Genomic DNA, 18643 nt, shown 5'->3' with positions numbered 1-18643 from the left:
ACCCTTTCTTTGTGTTTGTTATTTTTCGAGTCTAATTTTGTTTTCAATTTGATTAAGACTCTGATCTTAGTTCGTAAGATTGTAACATGTTTGCCTAAAACTGAGAAAATTTCTTTAGCAATCTCTGGACAGAGGCCCAACATTCAGCCTAAGCTGACTAACCCAAGCATACCTGAGCTCACCCGAAAAGTTACGGGTTTGTGGGCCTAAGAGAGTGTTGCGGCCTAAAATTTTCTGAACCCGCAGTGTGCAGCTCGGCCCAACCCGAGCCTACCCGGCCGAATTACACCCCTACTTGTAACTTAGGGAGAAAGAGAAGCTCAATTTAAGAAGGAAATAGAGAAGTCAATTACGACACTAATTAAAATAAAGTGAACATCGTATTCCTACATTTATGGAAGAGTAAATTAGCTGAAAATTAATATTTAAGTAAGATATCCCTTACACATTGTTCTCCTTTTCTTTTCTTTTATATTTACTTTTTTTTTTTTTTCTAATGCAAGATTCCGTTTACATTTGCTTGTTCATGAAAAGTCAGCTCTTTTTGTGGAATAGATGATTTCCAAATTTTTTATATGTGCACCGCTTCTAATAAACTACATTAGAATCTGGAGGGACAAAAAAAAAAAAAAAAAAAAGTTTACATGGGGGGTGGAGCACATCTAGGCAGCATGCATCTAAGAAACCGACATTCTCCACGCTTTTACAACTTTCTTATAGAGATTAGGTAAAGAGAATCCAACTAAACCAAAATTCATTTATTAATCCCCAAAGTTTCTTTCCTTTATATATACTACGGGCGTTGTTAATATAATAAGTATCCTAGTTTTTGCTTCTCTTAATCTTGTATACTTGAGATTAGTGTTATACAGCAAAAAAGAAAAAATGGTAAAAGCTACCAACGGTCTTCGAACCGATTCATCAGACTACAGGACGGAACTGCTGTCGCCGGCGGCGTTGGCGTTGGCGGGGATTGCGAGAGAACTGCCGAGCGAACCGTCGTGGCGGCTTAGTATGGATGGCTTCAAGTTGCCGGAAAGGCAAATGAATTCTCAGTTTGGTTTGGGCTATCTTATCAAGTCATTAAGTAAGGACCTAATTAGCTGTTCTCCCTTGTGTGCATACAAATTGTGTGTTTTTTTTTATAATTAAAAAAAAAAAATCTTCTGTGTAAATCGTAATTAATATCAGTCAAATTTCATGTTAATTTGCTAGGGAGACAGAGAAAAATATCAGAATATTACAAGAGGCAGGATAAACTTCTCAAGGGGTTCAATGAAGTGGATTCTCTTCCTGAGTTTGGCATTTTTCCTGGAACTTTAACGGAGGTAATTTAATTATTAAGGGGACGTTTGTTTTCTATATTAATTCTTAATTCTGAATCATGATTTATAGTTTTTTATAGTATTTTTTCTCATAAAAAATACACGTAAAATGAGAATAATTCTGAATACATAAACCAAATGTCCTCAAAATTAACTGCTTTATTTTTTCTTTCCCCTGAAAAAGGAGATGTAGGGGTAAATAGGGTATACCACATAACTCGCGAAGATATATTGACTCCAACCCAAAATCTTTTCGAAGAGAGCTAACAATCTTAATATCAGATCTAACGGTGGATGGTTATTAACATGTTCACATATTATTTTATATCTTTTTCTTTTTCTTTCTTAGGTTAGAACTTTTCATGTTGCTATAAGAAGGTCAATGATATATATTTTTTTTTTTGGCATCCTAAGATTTAAACATCTAGTAAACTAATTCTTGGTCTTTAGTAGCTTTTTCTTAAATTAAGAAGCAGAACAAATTGTTAATTTATCACTGATAAAACATTAATAAAAAGAAAAGAAAAATAGTGATGATACAACAAAAACATGCATTGTTAGCATGATGTACATGATTTTCTCACGTTGTGTTGTACTTTGCAGTAAGTCTACTTGTATCATATGTATTTTAGAGTGAAACAAATTAATATCAAAAGAAAAATACGCTTTATTCTCTTATAAAAATATTTACCGTGTTTGGAATTGATTTTATTTTTGTTTTTCACATTTTTCGAGAAAAAAATGAAAACGTTTCTAAAACGACGTTTGGAGCAATAAAAACAAAAAACAGAAATGAAAACGATTTTTTGGTGTAGTGTAAAATAAGAGAGAAATGAAAAACGATTTTTAGTCGTTTTTCATTTTTTATTTTTATTTTCTCATCTCTCAAACAGAGAGAGAAAGAAAGACATTAATGAGTTTTTTTACACTGAAAATAATCTCTTGATAAAACTACCAAACGCATTTTTAAAAATGATTTCTGTCTGAGATTGAAAACTTTTTCATTTTTATTTTCATACAAAAAATAAAATCATTTTAAAACGAGTTCTAAACGCGAATATTGTTTCATCAAAATACAACTATATAGTTCTAACATGATCCTATATGGTTGGTGCAGGAAGAAATGAATGAACTTGAAAGGAGCGAAAGAAGCGCAATTTACGCATCGAACATAGCCAATTTGATACTATTCGTGGCAAAAGTTTACGCATCAGTTCAGAGCAGATCATTGGCAGTGATAGCTTCAACTCTGGACTCTCTGTTGGATCTGTTATCAGGCTTCATTCTTTGGTTCACTGCTTATGCCATGAGAAAACCAAATGAGGTTGGCTACCCTATTGGCAAGAGTCGCATGCAGCCTGTGGTACGTACGACTTATATATATATATATACATATATATTTATATATTCCATCTCAATAGCGGTGTGTACTAAATTTTTTATAATAAATAATAAAAAGAAATATATATGATATATTTTATAATAACTACTAAATATATATATATGAGAATAAAGATTAAAAAGTGTAAGGTTGAGTTGGGGTATGTATAAAATTATTAAATTTTATTGGGGACAAAGTAAAAATATGAATTTTTGGGATAAAAATATAAAATTAAGAAAGTGATTGGGGCGGCTGCCCCCACTTGACCATGAATAGCTCTGCATATATATATATATATATATATATATATTTGCATACAATAATTACATCAAAATATACATTTTTTTTTGTTTTATATATTTTTGTAAATGTTCACTTTTAACTTCATACTATGATGCCATGTTTATTTGGAGATGGTATTATTATTAACAATATTCAAGCATACAAGGCTACAAGATAGTATTGTTGCATACATATACATATATATAAATAATTGTATAAATAATTGTTTTCAATGTTTCTTTCTTTAGGTGTTAATTAATACTACTATTGTATATTGACACGTTATAAATATTTATCTAATTAATTTTCCAATGCCAACTATAATTTACAGGGGATTGTCGTTTTTGCATCAGTAATGGCAACTCTTGGGTTACAGGTGTTATTTGAATCAGGTCGGGAACTTGTCACCAAGGTACAGTTAAAAGAATTCATCTACCATTCTTCACTTGAGAAATATTTATGTTTATTTATTATATTTATGAATTTAGAATCATAATTTAAAATTATTTTTGATTTACGTATATTTTTTGTGAGAGAAAATATTGTAACGAACCATGAACTACAATTCAAATTATGTCACGAATACACTAACTAAACACACTTTTATATTCATATTTTCTTTAGTTTTGTAATGAACATCTTTTGTGCACTACCATCAGTCACTACCATAATATAATGAACTTTTTAGGGGGGGGGGGGGGGGGGGGGGGGGGAAAGGGAATTTAATTTACCAACGAAAGTATATAATGGGAAAAATCACTTTTTCATCTTGACGATCTTAATTTTGTGCAGACTCAACCTGAGAGGGACCCAGTGAAAGAAAAATGGATGATAGGAATTATGGTGTCGGCCACGGCGGTGAAATTCGTGCTAATGTTGTATTGTCGCAGATTTAAGAATGAAATAGTTAGAGCATATGCTCAAGATCATTTTTTTGATGTCATTACCAACTCAATTGGACTTGCAGCTGCGGTCTTAGCAATCAAATTCTATTGGTGGATCGATCCCCTTGGAGCCATTCTTGTAAGTTCAAAATCTCTACAATTTGTGAGACGTTTGGTCTATGGATTAGAATCATAATATTAGAATTATTTTTAATTTACGTGTATTTTTTGTGAGAGAATACACTGTAGCGAACCATGAACCATGATTCAAATCGGGGTACAAATCTCCCAACCAAATAACTCACTTCACAAAAACCCAAAAAATATATATATATATATATTACAATTTAGAAATAATTTTAAATTTAGACCTGAAAAATAAGAGGTTGTCTCACTCTTTACCATATTTCAAATATTATTATATAAATTGCATGTTGGTATTTCCGTTATTAAAGTTGGGTGTGTTTGAAATTTGTTCTAAAATGATTTTATTTTTTGTATAAAAATGGAAATAAAAACGTTTTCAATCGCAGACAGAAATTATTTTTAAAAATGCGTTTGATATTTTATCAAAAGATTATTTTCAGTATAAAAAAACTCATTAATCTCTCTCTCTCTCTCTCTCTCTATTCGAGAGAGGAGAAAACATAAACAAAAAATGAAAAACGACTTAAAGTCGTTTTTCATTTCTCTCCCATTTTACACTAAATTAAAAAATCATTTTCATTTCCGTTTTTTATCTTTAATCATATCAAACGCCGTTTTTCTCCCGTTTTCATTTTTTCTTTCTCAAAAAACGTAAAAAACAAAAATAAAAATAACTCCAAACACAGCCGAAACTTTTATAACTAATCACATGTGCTCATCAAGTGATCTAAAACTAAAAACGATTCAAAGTTACTTTTTACCAACCAGTCACGTGACTCAGAGATGATTAGCATTGTTAAAAAAAAATAGTGCCTCAACGATGAAAATACCAATGAACAGCACCACCAGAGTATTTGGCAAAGCTAACTTATCTAATTTGGAACCACCATGAAGAGGTTAAGCACATTGAGACCGTGAGAGCTTACAAGTTTGGTTGCAACTATTTCGTGGAGGTTCACGTTGTTCTTCCAGGAGAAATGTCTCTCAGTCACGCACATGCCATTGGGGAGACTCTTCAAGACAAGATTGAGAAACTTCCTGAGGTTGACAGAGCCTTTGTTCATGTCGATTTTGACATCACTCATAAGCCCGAGCACAAACCAAAATTAGTCCCATGATATATATATATATATATATATCATGATTATATCAAGATTATTAAATTCAAGTATAATATTAGTCGCATAATATTATTTGTTTTAAGGGGATTCTATAAATTGTTTCAATATATATTGCGATACATATAATGTTGTTTGATTTTTGAATTTCCTTGGAAAATTTAAAATTTGAAATTAAATTTCATCATGTAACTAGCTAATTGGTTTTGCTCAATAAAAGAAATTACATTTTGTATTAAATTTGTGAGCGGAGTGGTACTTGCCAAAGGAATTTTCAGTTAAAGTTGTCACCAACTTATTATTTTGTTTAATAGTAGTATTTGATCTCCTATCCATTAATCTAATATGAATATTTAACGAGATAAAAAATCATTAAAAAAAAAAGAAACCATTGGTGTTGTACACACTCGTGAAATAAAAATATTTTATTGAATTTCGAATTACAATTACAACTTTTAGAATCACAAATTTGATTCAAAACTCCACTGAAGTTTAATCCACAATAACTTGCTTTTAGTGTACGTACTTTAAGGATCTGTTTATTTATATACTTAAACTTAAATTATTAATTCTATCATAATTTTTTTCTCTCACAAAAAATTAAATTATAAACGTCAGAATCAAAAATCATAGTTTAAGTATATTTTCTAAACGAACCCTAATTCTTCATGAATAAGCCTAACATCAATCTTCATGATAATAACATTGTTCAATTCATAGACTAGATACTCTTTCAATGTTTCAACAATTAGGCCTTAGCCATATTTAGTTTTTAACTTTCTTTTACTTTTTTGGTTTAACACATTATATATCCTAATTGAAATTGGTTACGTGCACTCCAACCTTTTTTCCGATTTCTTAACCCTGTCCCTTGTTAAGCTAAAGTTGAAATTAGACCTCACGGGCGCCAAAAGAAAGAAAAAAGTTGGACCAAATTTACGATTGTTTTAAATCAAACCTGCATTATCAACCCTTGTCGTCAGAAGATTGGTAGCTACTTGAGTGTAGTCATCATATTTAGGCATTTTCATCATTTTTAAGCATATCACTTTGGAACATGTACCAATGATTTCCTCTGTTTAATATCAAATTAAACAAGAAAACATCAAAATTAGCGTCATTTCTCCACAATGCTAGCCATATATATATATATATATATACATATATTTATATATTTGTGACCTTTTTAACCATCATGGGTCATGAAGTTTACCTGCCCTTTTGTTGTGGCCTGTGCAAAAGTTTGTCTTACGCGTACCAAAAACACTAGTTCTCATTTCTCAGAGAGTAAAGTTTGAGTGTTTGACATGTTTGGATGAAAATGCGAGTTCTAAAAGCAATACTAACCTGAAATACGAAAAAAGATATTTTATGAATTCCTAAAATTTTGGACAATCATATAAATGAGAAGAAGCTGATAATGAATATTATTCTTCACATATAATTTAGACATTATAGAGTTACGAAGAAAAGCAGATTTTAAAAGTTAGAGTTCTCAAATTAATCGACAGCATGGCTCATGATCTTTAGACCGCATGTAAAGGTTTTGTTTGCTTCATGGATTCGAGTTTTCAATTTGAGCTGAGATGTGATATTTTTTAAGAGTTTTTAACTGTAGCAAAAAAAATTAGATGTGACATTTTCTGAAAACTTTTAACTGAAGAAACCTAAAACTGAAAACTCAAATCAGTGAAATGAACGAGACTTAATAATACTGATAGGGACAACACACGTCTAGAATTGAAAACTTCTTAGGGATCTTCCAAAGAGGTAATGTCTCAGGAAACCCTAATCTAAAAGAATGTAACGTGTCATGATCGGAGGAAATAAGGAATGTCCATTTGATCATGACACACATGTTATAAATAGAATGAGGATACTTTCTCAAGGACTTCCGTTCGTTTTCTCTTTATTGTTACTCTGCCGAAATATCACTGTAATTGTTTGCCTGAAGTGTCTTTTGCATGCTAACTCCTGACACCTCCCAACGGCGGAGCAATCAAGAGATCAGTAGTAGAACAAGGCTGAGCAACCTCAAGAATTGATATCGGAGTGCTGCACCAACAAATTACATGGCACCAAATTGCGGATAATTTTTAAAAGTTAAATTTCATGTCTTTCTCTTAGTCACATTAGATTAGGCTATACAAAAACAATGTGGGAAGTATCTCCCATTATGTAAATTATCTTCACTTTTTGTCAAAAAATAAAAAGGATAAAATCAATTTAGTACGTTATATTATATCAAAACATTGAGTTGGTACCGTGTGTTTTTTATAATATTAAAATGATGAGAAGCATTTATAATTTTTGTTTGGATTTACATACATATTATGAAAAATACAGGGTACCAACTCAATATTTTACTATTATATAAGGTACTAAATTAATTTTATCCCAAAATAAAATAAATAAACAAATCAAAGATAGAATAATAGATTTTTCTAAAATAAATCGCAATTTGAGGTATATCATAGTGGTAATTTCACATTAAACTCCACTTAAAAGCAGTGAGTTAAGAAAATGGGTATTAACGTGGCTAGGTTTGATGAATGCGGTGTCTCTATTATTTTGATAAAATACAAGTGTATCTATATAAAGAAATCTTATATTCTATTGATTAAAACAAGTAAAAAAATATATTTTATAATATATATCTATATATATAATATTGTTGCCTCAATTTTTGTTAATTGTTTGCTGGCTTAAGAAAAATCTTGTATTTTTAAAGTTTTTATTAAAATGTTTTTTTTCTCTAGTTTGCGTTTCAAAAGGAAGCATCGCTTGTTACTTCCTTATAGATTCCCCTTTTAAAAAAGGCGCAAATGGACTTTCCCTAAATGCTACCTTCCCGAGAGCAAAACTGACACACGTACATCTCCACGTACTCGTCGTAAGTGGAGTTGGTTATATATATATATATATATATATATTTTTTGGTCTAAATCCCATACTCTTTTTTTTTTTGCACACACAAACAGATATAAATACATATAGAGAGAGATTTACGTAGTATAAGCTTCATAAGCGTGAAAGATGAGTGAACATCATCACCATCATCGAATGGAGAACATCGGCGGCGGAAGTGCGAGTAGTATTCCGTCGTCGCCGAGCATCGTCGCCGACGACTGCAACAGAAGAGAACCTCTTCTCTCGCCATCGCCGCCGGTCGACATCGCCGGACTCTCGCCGGAGAAGAGCTTTTCGTGGAGGCTCGACCTCAACGACTTCCATTTGCCGGAGAGATCGAGCCCTCGCCATAACGACGACCATCATCGCTGTAGTTCATTTGGTTTCCGTCGCCTACTTCGCAGCCCGAGTACGTACTCTTAGCCCGTTCACTTTATCAATTCGAGTTTAGAATTCAAATTTTATTATAATAAAAAGTTCTCATAAATAATTATATTTAAATTTTTTACTGCAATAAAAAATTTTCACATAAAATTATATCTCAACTTAAATTACAAACTCAAATCAATAAAATTAACGACCTTATTCTCGCTTTATCAAAACCGTCTAATTTCATCATCATTGGAGAAAGTAGGAGTTTTGAAGGGTCATTGTGCGTTCTCTTTTTCATATGATCATGCCATGTGTACTTTTTGGGTCCCACGTTATTACGTGGTGCGGTGATTACCTTTAGATAAGCTTTTTAAATTAGAACTAATCTCTCAATTTTACTTTTTCTGGCCCTTTCTTTTGACCCTCTTTTGTTGGAATTTTGATTTTGTTTTCTGTATTTGGGTGTGAATTGATGAGTGAGTTTGAAAGGATATTTTTTTGGGTTCAACAGAACTTTTTTTTAGCTTTGCCCGTTTACGCTTTCTAATTATTCTGAGAAAACAAGTGAAGTGGAATATCGGCACTAAACTCTAGAGGCAAAATAAAATTTTTGTACCATATTTTGTAGCAATTTTTGTGAAAGAAAAAAAAAAGTTAGTTTCATATCTATAAGTGATTCAGTTTTAAGATCGTAAATTCAGTACCGTGTATACCATATGTTTCTATTCCTAACTTAGAAAATAAGAGCTAATTTATTTGGTCGGTGCGCAAATTTTGTGACAAAAGCTAGTTTTGCTTTTTATAATGCTGCTATTGCTGGTTTATGTCCCAAAGTTTTTTTTTTTCCGACTGTTCCAAAGATCACATATTTTTTTTTTAGGGGATATAGAATATGTTTTTTTTAAGGAGAATATGTTTTTTAAGGAAAATATATATATATATATTTTTTATTTGGAGGGAAATATAGATGTTTTCGCTTTTCTTAGTGCAGTCTTGGTGTTCCACTACTCTCATGTCTTTTCTGTTTGGCTTTATAAAGAGAATTCACATCATTTTTATTATTAACGCTTAGTTTGTACATGTCATTATAAGAATATCTTTTCCCACAAAGATCACATTCTTAGATACAATACAATTATTGCCCTCAAGTACAATCTTAAGCCCATTCTTACACATAAGACTAGCGGATACAAGATTTTTCCTAATGTCAGGAACATGAAGAACATTGTTCAAAATAAGCCTTTTTTCGGAAGTAAAGTTGATCTCCACCACTCCTCTCCCGGCAACCGACAGTACTTGTTTTGGTTTCTCCGTGCTGGGTCGGACTTCAGCGGTGGCGGTCGACGTAGGACCTGGAGGTGACTGATCTTGTGGTAGACGTCTTCGATCCCCATAGTCAAGGGGGTATAGGCGTCGTACCTTTGCGGTTTCGGTCGCTTGTTTTCCTCCTGGCTCGTTGAGGCATTGCCACCCCTGTTGTGTGGGGCTGGGTTGTACTTCTGCTTGGCTTGCACCTGAGGGTGACCTCAGCGCTTCTTACCGTTGTTTTGATTGCTTGCCTGCCCTACCTCTTCCTTGGCAGGGGTTGCTGCCTTGCTCTTCAGGGCCTTCTTAGCCTCCTCGGCGTTGATGAATCCCTATGCCCTTGTTAGGAATTCCTAGTAGGTATGGGGTGGTCTCCGGTCGAGGTTTGTGCTGTAGGGGATATCCTTTTTCATGCTCGACAGCACCCCCATCAAAGCCACATCGTCGGAGATTCCCTCGGTGGCGGCAACCTGTTCCCCGAACCGGGCTATCCAGTCCTTCAGGGACTCATTAGGCCCCTGGTACACCTTTGAGAGGTTTTGTTTCGGTGGGATGTATTTTTGACACCTATGAACTGGGTCAAAAAGGCGTTCTTCAAATCATCCCAACTGGTGACGGAGTTTGGTTTCAAGGATCTGAACTATCTCCTGGCAAAATTGGAAAGATGATTATTGAATGCTCAGCACATGACTTCCTCGGGGTATCCATGCAGGACCATATGCCCTGTGTACACGTCCAAGTGGTCGTCCGGATCACTCCTTCCATCATATAGCGGAATGAGGGGTGATTTATACTTATCTGGCAGTGGCACCCGGATAATATTTTTTATGAACGGGTGGTCGTGGGATGTGTACATCTTGGCGTCGACGTTGACCGCCTCGGCTACCTTCCCCACAACCTGCTCGAAGTTGTTTAATCAACTCCCAATCTGCTTCTCAAGCCTGACCATCTTCTCGGCCAGAGCCTTATTATCTCATGCGAGCTCATCCTCTCTCGCCAGCTGCACGGCTTTCCCACGTCGAGCGTCGAGCTTCGTCCTAAGGTCTCCGCCGTGCACAAACGAAGATCCCACGGGGACAGCATTCTTCCTATTCGCGTCATGTTACGGTCGAGGGGGTGCATCCCTGTTATTCACAGCTTGCGCCGCAACCTTTTCCCGCGCTCTCCTCCGTGCCGCCCGTTGTCTACTCCCCACAGACCTGTTCGACTTAGTCGGGCGAGGATCCTTGGCTCTACTATCACCGACCTCCTCGGTGTCACCGCGTTGGTCACCAATCTCTTGGTTCCCAATGGCGGCGTTCACCAGGTTCATCGGCGCGTCCTCCAGCGGTGACATTGAGTCCTGCCCTTGATCCCGCCCAGCTAGGGCCGTAGCCATCCTCTCAACGGCTGCGGCGAGCGTTTCGACCTGCTTTTGAAGCTGGTCAATACGGTCTGGGAGATTTACGGCAGCCGGTGGGACCGGATTCGTTGAGGTCCCCGCGGCGGTGGGATTTTGGCTTGCCTGGCTCCTCTGGTCGGCTGTTAAGCATGCGAGCGTTCCTAGGAGGCATAGTTGCCGTTTCTTTTCTGTTAAAAACTAGATTAGATTTCTGGGTTTAAGGCCCTCCTTCTAGCGCCAATTGTTGACGGTATTTTTCTGACAACTCGTGATTATCTCTCCAGAAACACATGCGGTAACGCTCACGGTTCGATTAGAGATTGAAAACTGAAAAATGCTGTAAAGGAGACAATGATTTTATAGTGGTTCGGCAATAACTCTTTACCTAATCCACTTGTGAATACACTAATATCTCAGCAGATTACAAGCTCTCTTTGAGTAATGAAATGGTTTGTAACCCTTTTTTGGGTTTTCTTGGCTCTATTTATAGGCCTTTACATGTGATCATGCCTTCTCCGTTTCCAAGGAGGAAGCCATCTTCCGTCCTCGATTTACGGGTAGGTAGGTGAGTTTTCATAATGGCAACCTCAGGAAAGGCGACTGATCCCTCTCATCTGCCGCTTGATTTCCTGACTCCTGCAGTAGCAGTTGGACCCGTACTTCCTTCCCCGAGTTGACAAGACCGTTGATGGGTTTAACCGGGCATGCTGTCTCGACGTAGTGGCCCTCAGAAGTCGAGTCATTGTGCTCGACACCTTTCGCCACGTATGATTTCTCGACGTAAAAGGCACCTTAGCTACAGCCGTTCCCTCGATGCCAGCGACCGATTCCCAACGAGGAGTCCTCGGCGCCTGTCGTTCGAGAGAGTGGTTGATGTCTCGACCATGGTGTAACACACACACACACATATATATATATATATATATATAATTGGCTTTGTAATCAATTTTCCGTTTCTCATAGTTTTACATCTTCATCCCTAAATTCTCATTTTTCAGTAATTTAGTCCATGAATAATGACAACACTAGCAACTAACCCTAATGGCTCTGGGGAGTTAAATTGTAAGGAATTTTGGCTCTAATTCAGAGATTAAATTGCTAAGATTGAGTGGTATTGCCATAAACAACATAAAATAATTGGTTATTTTCACCATTTTATCTTTAAAAGTTAGCATAGTTAAGAAAATGGGTACTAACGTGGTTAGGTTTGATGAATGCGGTGTCTCTATTATTTTGATAAAATACAAGTGTATCTATATAAAGAAAACTTGTATTCTATTGATCAAAAAAAGTAAAAAAAAGAAAAAAAATATTTTATAATATATATATATATATAATATTGTTGCCTCAATTTTTGTTAATTGTTTGCTGGCTTAAGAAAAATATTGTATTTTTAAAGTTTTTATTAAAATGTTTTTTTCTCTAGTTTGTGTTGCAAAATGAAGCATCGCTTGTTACTTTAATCTTTAGACTTCATTTATTTTAACAATTCGAATTTTCAGTTTTAAATTTATACAATTAAAATTTTTAAAAAATATCACATTTATTTTTCTTATTACAGTTAAAATTTTTTAAAAAATATCAAATCTTAACTCGAATATGGCATAGATTCCCCTTTAAAAAAAAAAGGGCGCAAATTGACTTCACGAAATGCTACCTTCCCGAGAGCAAGTGACACACGTATATCTCCACGTACTCGTCGTAAGTGGAGTTGGTTATAAGTTTTTTTTTTTGGTCTAAATCCCATATACTCTTTTTTTTTTTTTTTTTTGAAAGGCTAAATAGCAAATACTTATCATATAAGAAACTTAAAAAAAAAAAAAAAAACCTATCTTTAAAACCACCCAATAATATCAAACACGTCTCTGTTTTCTTCTCTTCACACCCCTTCTCTATATGATATTGTGAACATCATCATCATCATCGAATGGAGAACATCGGCGGCGGAAGTGCGAGTAGTATTCCGTCGTCGCCGAGCATCATCGCCGACGACTGCAACAGAAGAGAACCTCTTCTCTCGCCGTCGCCGCCGGTCGACATCGCCGGACTCTCGCCGGAGAAGAGCTTTTCGTGGAGGCTCGACCTCAACGACTTCCATTTGCCGGAGAGATCGAGCCCTCGCCATAACGACGACCATCATCGCTGTAGTTCATTTGGTTTCCGTCGCCTACTTCGCAGCCCGAGTACGTACTCTTATTCTCGCTTTATCAAAACCTTCTAATTTCATCATCATTGGAGAAAGTAGGAGTTTTGAAGGGTTATTGTGCGTTCTCTTTTTCATATGATCATGCCATGTGTACTTTTTGGGTCCCACGTTATTACGTGGTGCAGTGATTACCTATAGATAAGCTTTTTAAATTAGAACTAATCTCTCAATTTTACTTTTTCTGGCCCTTTCTTTTGACCCTCTTTTGTTGGAATTTTGATTTTGTTTTCTGTATTTGGGTGTGAATTGATGAGTGAATTTGAAAGGCTATTTTTCTGGGTTCAACAGAACTTTTTTTTAGCTTTGCCCGTTTACGTTTTCTAATTATTCTGAGAAACCAAGTGAAGTGGAATATCGGCACTAAACACTAGAGGCAAAATAAAATTTTTGTACCATATTTTATATCTATAAGGTGGCGTTTGGTTCATGGATTCAAATCATATAATTAGAATTATTTTTTATTTACATGTATTTTTTATGAGAGAAAATACCGTAGCGAACCACGAACCATGATTCGAATCATAGAACGAATCTAGGCCCCGTTCACTTCGCTGATTCGAGTTTAGAATTCGAGTTTTTCTACAGTAAAAAGCTCTCACAAACAATCACATCTAACTTTTTTGTTACAGTAAAAAACTCTCATATAAAGTCACGTCTCAACTCAAATCAGCGAAGTGAACAGGTCCTAGTACCATATGTTTCTATTCGTAACTTAGAAAATAAGAGCTAATTTATTTGGTCAGTGCGCAAATTTTATGACAAAAGCTAGTTTTGCTTTTTATAATGCTGCTATTGCTGGTTTATGTCCCAAAGTGTTTTTTTTTTTTTTTTGGGCTGTTCCAAAGATAATATATATTTTTTGAGGGGATATAGAATACTTTTTTTTATAAGGAAAATACCTTTTTATTTTGAGGGAAATATAGATGTTTTCGCTTTTCCTAGTGCACTCTTGGTTTTCCACTACTCTCCTGTCTTTTCTCTTTGGCTTTATATATATCTGGAGTCTTTTTTGTTTTTTGTTTTTTGTATTTCTAGCATTTTTAGTGGAATCAAACGCAGATTCAAATAAGAAAATGAAAACGAAAAAAAAAAAATCATTATTTGCTTGTTGATATCGCTTTAATTCCATCGTTGTTGTTTTGGAAAAATACCCGCTGTTTTTCCGGTAGCTTTGAAGGTGGCATTCACTATGTGTTATAGCTTTAATTATTCCGAACAATATATTCGTGGCTAAATAATTGCGTGAGTTATAGCTTTAATTATTCCGAACAATATATTTAGTGATTAGACTTGGAATTTATTGTCATAATTACCGTTGGACTTATTTAACCATGCATGAGTTTTTTATTTTTTTATTTTATTTTTATTTTTATGTGCATAAACGTGATATTCAAAGGAAATAACTAGAAGAATTACATAGACAATTACATTAGATTGAGTTGATTCATGGAGCTAAAAGTATTTTTTTGTTCTGAACAATAAAAGAAAAAAATATTTATAATTTTTTCCTTAAGGTCCCTCCGACATTTTTGCAAAGTTCATTTACACTCATGATTCAAAGCATGAGTGAAAGCAAACTTACAACCTTATACAGAGTGGTTGAAGGAATCACTTTTTTTTTTTTTTTAATCTCTTTACACGTGTGATTCTTGTGATTTATTTATTTTTCCCTAGTTTTAACACGTGTAAACCATATATAATATATATATTTTCAAAACTTAGTCACAACAACATAGAAGAGGGAAAATCCAAGAATGCAAATTTTATAAAATAATATATATATATATATATATGAAACTTAATTGAATTAGGTTGAGGTTATGCGATCGATTCATCACCCGACCCTACAAAACTTAATTGATTATTATATATATTTATATATATGATTCAATTTGAACTTTAAAATCCCTTTCAATTTTTAAATCACCGTGTCAATTCTGACGTGACACCAAAGCACACTCTTACAAAATATGACAAATAGATGAAACTTTAGGAACCACTTTGTTAATCCACTTAGAGTATGCTTACAAAACCATAATGAAGTTTAATTATTAAGGTAACGACTAACGAGTTTGAAAAGAAAAGAAACTGAATAAGAACATAGATTTTTTTATCATTATTTATGGACTCAACTCTTGTGTCCCTAATCTTGTTCTTATTCCATTTTATATCCCTTTAATAATATCATGATACATCACTTAAAATGTCATGATATTGTGCCACATCAATAAAAAAGTAGAGTGTGTTAAAATATTTTAATTAATGGGTTATAATATTATAAGAGGACATAAAAGAAGTTAGAATGAATGAGACATATGCGCCCAATTTGATATTTACTTACCCATTAGGAAGTAGATTTAGACGTAATCTAATTTCTCGTTTAGTGTTTACTAAATCAAAATATTAAATCTGATAAATGTACTCACTACATCTGACATTATTAAATTATCACTATATTATAACACGGGAGCTTACCAAGCATGCATAATTCAATTTAGTATTACTTCTACCCACCAAAAAAAAGAGAAAGAAAATCAATTTAGTATCACTTCACTTTGACAGATAATCAATACTAAGGAATATGAGAACTTAACATTTTCTTTTTTCATTTCATATATTCGTGAAGCCCACCAAACAATAATTTTCATGAATTGAACACATAATTAAATTGCAAAAGGGCTATTTACCTTTTTTTTTTCTTTGACACACCATAAACCAACTTGATTTCTCACCCCCCCCCCCCCCCCAAAAAAAAAAAATGTAAGTAAATATGGTGGTGCTAGAAGTAATTCTCAGTATTTAACTTCACTTAATGGCCATAATAACAATTTATTTGTCAAAATGTTGCCAAATGTGATAATTTGGATCAACTGCCATCTACTTTCACCCAAAGTTGAAATTTTCTGTTTGATAATTTCAGGGAAACAATACAAAGTTGCAGAATATTACAAAAAACAAGAAAGGCTTCTTGAAGGTTTCAATGAGATGGATACCATGACTGAATTGGGTTGCGCTCCAGGAAGTCTTACAGAGGTTCATTGTTCTGTTTTGATGCTATATCTATATATATATATATATGTATATATAATTTTATGAATTCCCTCCCCTGAATTTGGACAATATTTATAGAATCATTATTGGTATTGCCATCATCATATAATAGTACATAATGCTATATAACACAACAGAGTGAGATCCAGTTCTTTTAATTTTATCAGTTTGACTATGTTGATTGATAATTCTCTTTTAGTCTATGAACATATTTTATAATATATAACTTGTGTTATTTTTAACACTTAGATTATTATTATTATTATTATTATTTTTTTTTTAATACAGGATGAAATGAAGAAGCTCGCGAAGAGTGAAAGAATGGCAGTTCATGCATCAAACATAGCTAATTTGGTGCTGTTTGCAGCAAAGGTTTATGCTTCAATTGAGAGCAAATCACTGGCAGTCATTGCCTCTACTCTGGATTCTCTATTGGATCTCTTGTCAGGATTTATTTTGTGGTTCACTGCAAACGCAATGAAGAAATCAAATCAATATCATTATCCCATTGGAAAGAATCGTATGCAGCCAGTGGTACATTATTCTACCTTCTACTCATTTGATTGTGTGGCTTTAAAACTCTTGGTTGGTTAAGTTTTAGGTTAATTTAGCCCCAAAATTTTAGTGCTCGTTTGATTTAAGGGTTCAAATCAAGTAGTTTGAACTATAATTTCAATTTTATAAGCAAAAAGATTGCATCAGAACCTTTAAATTTAAATATTTTATGAGAGACAAAACTGTTTGAACCAAAATTAAGGTGGTTTGAATCCTCAAAACTAAACAAACATAAATTTAATTTCTTTTTAAAGAAAAATTGTATTGTTTGTGACTAACTCGTTCTGGACAAATTCTTAATTGTTTCTTGACCGTTCACATTGTACCATTTAATCCCTAAGTTTTCAAAAAATTTGTATTCTTAGTCTCTAATAGATTCTAAAAGTGACGCTGGGTAAGAACGTAAGGACATATTGATAATTTTTTTTTTTAAGCAAAAAAAAGAGCATAATTTTTTGAAAGATTGAGACTCTTCCTATTGAATTTAAAATTTAGGGATAATTTAAATTAACATTTAGGATAGTTGGTGGACCAAGCAGAGAAATATGAAGCCAAGATATGTATGATGTGCTTACTACATGAATTTCCACTCCCAAAGTTGTTTTTAATCTTCATGTATTCTATCTCTATCTTGATCAAGGCTTAATATGCAGGGTATCATTGTTTTTGCATCTGTAATGGCAACTCTTGGACTGCAAATTTTGCTCGAGTCTATCCGGCACCTCGTTACAAAGGTGTGCGAACTTTGCATCATCGCAATTTGGGTTCGACAAATTTCATTTAAAGTAAAATGAAATGATTATAGAATTAGTGACCTAAATTCGCAAGTAAAATTCAGATAAATAGATCAAGTTATTTTTATTAGTTGTGAAAACTTCACTCAACGGGTGACATGTGGGTCAATTTCAAAACCGACATAAAAATTTAAGTTGACACAAACACGACCTAAATTGCTGTCTGTTTAGAGTCCAACCGAGGCATGTAAAGAGATCTTAGCTCAACACTGATTTGTTTCATAAGTAACAACTATCTCACAACATTAAAAGCAACATTTTGTATTCTTCCCTCGTACATTATGTACATGTCTAAATTTATTGGCTTATTGTTTGTTAATTAAGACAGTTCATTTTCATGCTCATTCCAGTTTTTAGTAATTGTTAAAGAATCACTACTTCTGTGCCGTGCAGTCCAAGCCAGAAATGACTCGTGAGGAGGAGGAATGGATGATAGGGATCATGGTTGCTGTCACAATAGTGAAGTTTGTGCTCATGGTCTACTGTCGTAGATTTAAAAATGAAATCGTCCGAGCCTATGCGCAAGACCATTTTTTCGACGTCGTTACCAATTCCGTTGGCTTGGCAGCAGCCGTCTTAGCCGTCCGGTTTGCCTGGTGGATTGATCCTACAGGAGCTCTCATAGTGAGTTCTTTTCTCAGTACCATTTTTAATCTTGTTTCTTACTTCTTTTGTGTGGTATATTTGCTCTCCTTTGCCATAATGAACAATTCCTTCTGGTGCTCCACATTCAAAGACCCACTTTATATAATGTTTTAAAAAACCACCCCATATTCTAGGAAAACTATAATTACAACCTTCAAATTTTATGTTTTAGCTTCATTGTTGACCCCTGGCATATTTAGACTAAAGAAGACCAAAGAAAAAAAAATTAGAGATTGATATTTTTTCTGTATCCAAGGATTTATATCAACATATCAAATTGTGTAGGG

At 34.0% G+C, this 18643-nt stretch overlaps 1 protein-coding gene and 1 pseudogene across 1 annotated transcript in view; both read left to right on the top strand.

Annotated features, from left to right (window-relative positions):
* Positions 1-885: 885 nt before the first annotated feature.
* Positions 886-5137, top strand: LOC21406678 (annotated as a pseudogene).
* A 7884-nt stretch (positions 5138-13021) lies between these two features.
* LOC21406676 (metal tolerance protein 9) overlaps positions 13022-18643 on the top strand; it is a 6859-nt gene continuing 1237 nt past the window's right edge. The window contains exons 1-5 of the mRNA XM_010097633.2: positions 13022-13288; positions 16232-16344; positions 16651-16896; positions 17571-17651; positions 18105-18335. Coding sequence (XP_010095935.1) covers positions 13033-13288; positions 16232-16344; positions 16651-16896; positions 17571-17651; positions 18105-18335 — 927 coding nt within the window. The 5' untranslated portion in view covers positions 13022-13032. The remainder of the gene's footprint in view (positions 13289-16231; positions 16345-16650; positions 16897-17570; positions 17652-18104; positions 18336-18643) is intronic.

This window comes from Morus notabilis, unplaced genomic scaffold (assembly GCF_000414095.1).
Source record: "Morus notabilis unplaced genomic scaffold, ASM41409v2 Scaffold179, whole genome shotgun sequence".
Classification (NCBI taxonomy): Eukaryota; Viridiplantae; Streptophyta; class Magnoliopsida; order Rosales; family Moraceae; genus Morus; species Morus notabilis.
This window is presented reverse-complemented; position numbering and strand designations above follow the sequence as displayed.